General features: G+C 56.9%; 1 protein-coding gene across 1 annotated transcript in view; it reads right to left on the bottom strand.

Annotated features, from left to right (window-relative positions):
* The window catches only part of LOC103614919 (leucine-rich repeat and fibronectin type III domain-containing protein 1-like protein), a 6,956-nt gene extending 4,490 nt beyond the window's left edge, over positions 1-2,466 (bottom strand). The window contains exon 1 of the mRNA XM_017733331.1: positions 944-2,466. Coding sequence (XP_017588820.1) covers positions 944-2,460 — 1,517 coding nt within the window. The 5' untranslated portion in view covers positions 2,461-2,466. The remainder of the gene's footprint in view (positions 1-943) is intronic.
* Between the last annotated feature and the right edge of the window lie 6 nt (positions 2,467-2,472).

Here is a 2,472-nt window from a genome sequence, read left to right as displayed (position 1 = left end):
TTTCCCATGGATTTCAGCCCCTTTTCCAGCCCCATTTCCCATGGATTTCAGCCCCATTTCCAGCCCCTTTTCCCATGGATTTCAGCCCCTTTTCCAGCCCCTTTTCCCAGATTTTTCAGCCCCTTTTCTGGCACCTTTTCCCAGGGATTTCAGCCCCTTTTCCAGCCCCATTTCCCATGGATTTCAGCCCAATTTTCCATGGTTTTCAGCCCCTTTCCCATCCCTTTTTCCATGGATTTCAGCCCTTTTTCCAGCCCCTTTTCCCAGGTTTTCAGCCCCATTTCCCATGGATCTCAGCCCCTTTTCCAGCCCCATTTCCCATGGATTTCAGCCCCATTTCCCATGGATTTCAGCCCCATTTCCAGCCCCATTTCCCACGGATTTCCAGCCCTTTTCCATGGTTTTCAGCCTTTTTTCCATGGATTTCAGCCCCTTTCCCAGCCCTTTTCCCAGGTTTTCCAGCCCTATTTCCATGGATTTCAGCCCAATTTTCTATGGATTTCCAGCCCCTTTTCCATGGATTTCAGCCCAATTTCCATGGTTTTCAGCCCTATTCCCTGATTTTTCAGCCTCTTTTCCAGCCCCTTTTCCCATGGATTTCCAGCCCTTTTTCCATGGATTTCAGCCCCTTCTTCCATGGATTTCCAGCCCTTTCCCATGGTTTTAGGCCCCTTTTTCCATGGATTTCATCCCTTTTTCACGATTTCCAGCCCTTTCCCATGGATTTCACCCCTATTCCCATGGATTCCAGCCGCTTTTCCACATTTCCCGACCCTTTCCCACCCCATTTCCCGCTTCCCAACTCCTTTCCCAACCCTTTTCCCATATTCTCCACACCCTTTCCCAACCTTTTCTCCACCTCCCTTCCTCCCCCCACCACCTTTTCCACCCCTTCCCGTCCCAAATTTGTTGTTTTTTTTTTCCCCGGGAGGACAATCCTCACCTATAAACCAGGATCTCATCCCCGGAGCTGTTGTACTGGATCTGGTACATCCGGAGCCCTTCCAGCTGCTCCTGCGGCGGCCACCGGATCAGCGCCGACGTCGCCGTCACCTCGGCCACCACCACCCCACCCCTTTCCCCTTTCTCCAGCTTGGAATCGTTGGAAAAGCTGGATTTGGCGGAAATCAGGATATCCGACGGCTCCGGCCCCGCCGTCCCTTTCTTCCCCCCCTCCTCCTCCTCGCACTCGGTGCCGTTGGCGTCCGGCGTCACCCGGAATTCCACCGGCGCTGTCGACTCTCCGGCGGCGTTGGAGGCGATGCAGGTGAACGTTCCCTGATCCCCCAGCGCCGCTTCCAAGATGTCCAAGGTGCCGTTCTCGTAGGAGACCGTCCGCGACGTGTTGGCCACCAACTTCCCGTCGGGAGCGATCCAGCGCACGTAGGGATCGGGGTCGCCCACGGCTTTGCACTTCAGCGACGCGCTCTGGCCCACGGCCGTCACCAGTTTCGGCGTTCTGTGCGTGATCATGGGCGGCTCGCAGACGAATTCCTCCTCCCGGATGCTCCAGAAGTATTTTCCCATCAATTCCGGCGGCGAGGCGCAGGTTTCCAGGTCGTCCTCCCGCGTCAGGCGCCGCAGCCAAACCAGCTCGCAGTTGCAGTGCAGAGGGTTCCCGCCGAAGCTCAGCACCAGCGAGGTCAGCGGGGAACCTTTGGATTTGGCGTAGACGGGGATGCGGGAAAACAACGGATCCGGCGGGATCTTCTTGAGCTTGTTGGAGGTCATGTCCAACCGGGCCAGCTTGTGGAGGTTGGAAAAAATCCCCTCGGGAACAAACTCGATGAGGTTGTGATCCAAACTCACCGTGTTGACGTTGGACAGCTTGGCCACCGTCGCCCACGGAACGTCCACCAGGTTGTTGTAGGACAAATCCAGATCCTCGATGGTCTCCAGGAAATCATCCAAAGATCTGGGCGAGATGAAGCTGAGCTGGTTGTTGCTGAGAATTAAGTGGCGGAGGTTAATTAACCCCTTGAAATGCTCCTCGTTGATCGACGTCAAGCGGTTGCTGTCCAGGTGGAGGGCGTGGAGGCCCTTGAGGTCGGAGAAGGCGTAAGGCATGATCTGGCTGATGGTGTTGCGCGACAGCGTCAGGTGGATCAGCTGCGTCATGTTGGCGAAGTCGCGCTTGCGCAGGGTGGTGATGAAGTTGTCCATGAGGCGCAGCTCGGCCGTGCGCCGGTCGATGCCGGCCGGCACGAAGAGGAGGCCGGTCTTGGTGCACAGGATGGTGAAGGACGGCGAGAGGTTCTGGCACGAGCAGCGCTTGGGGCAAGGAGGAGGAGGAGGAGGAGGAGGAGAAGAAGTCGTGGCGGCCGTGGTGGTGAAAATCAGGAGCGGGAGCAGGAGATTTTCCATCGTCGGCGGGGGGAGAATTCCCGAGCCTGGGCTGGAAAAAAGGGGGGGGAAATCGGTGAAAATCGGTGAAAATGCGGTGGAATTAGGGCAGGGCATGGGGGAGGGGGC

The sequence above is a fragment of the Corvus brachyrhynchos genome, unplaced genomic scaffold (genome assembly GCF_000691975.1).
Source record: "Corvus brachyrhynchos isolate BGI_N302 unplaced genomic scaffold, ASM69197v1 scaffold1105, whole genome shotgun sequence".
Taxonomy (NCBI): Eukaryota; Metazoa; Chordata; class Aves; order Passeriformes; family Corvidae; genus Corvus; species Corvus brachyrhynchos.
This window is presented reverse-complemented; position numbering and strand designations above follow the sequence as displayed.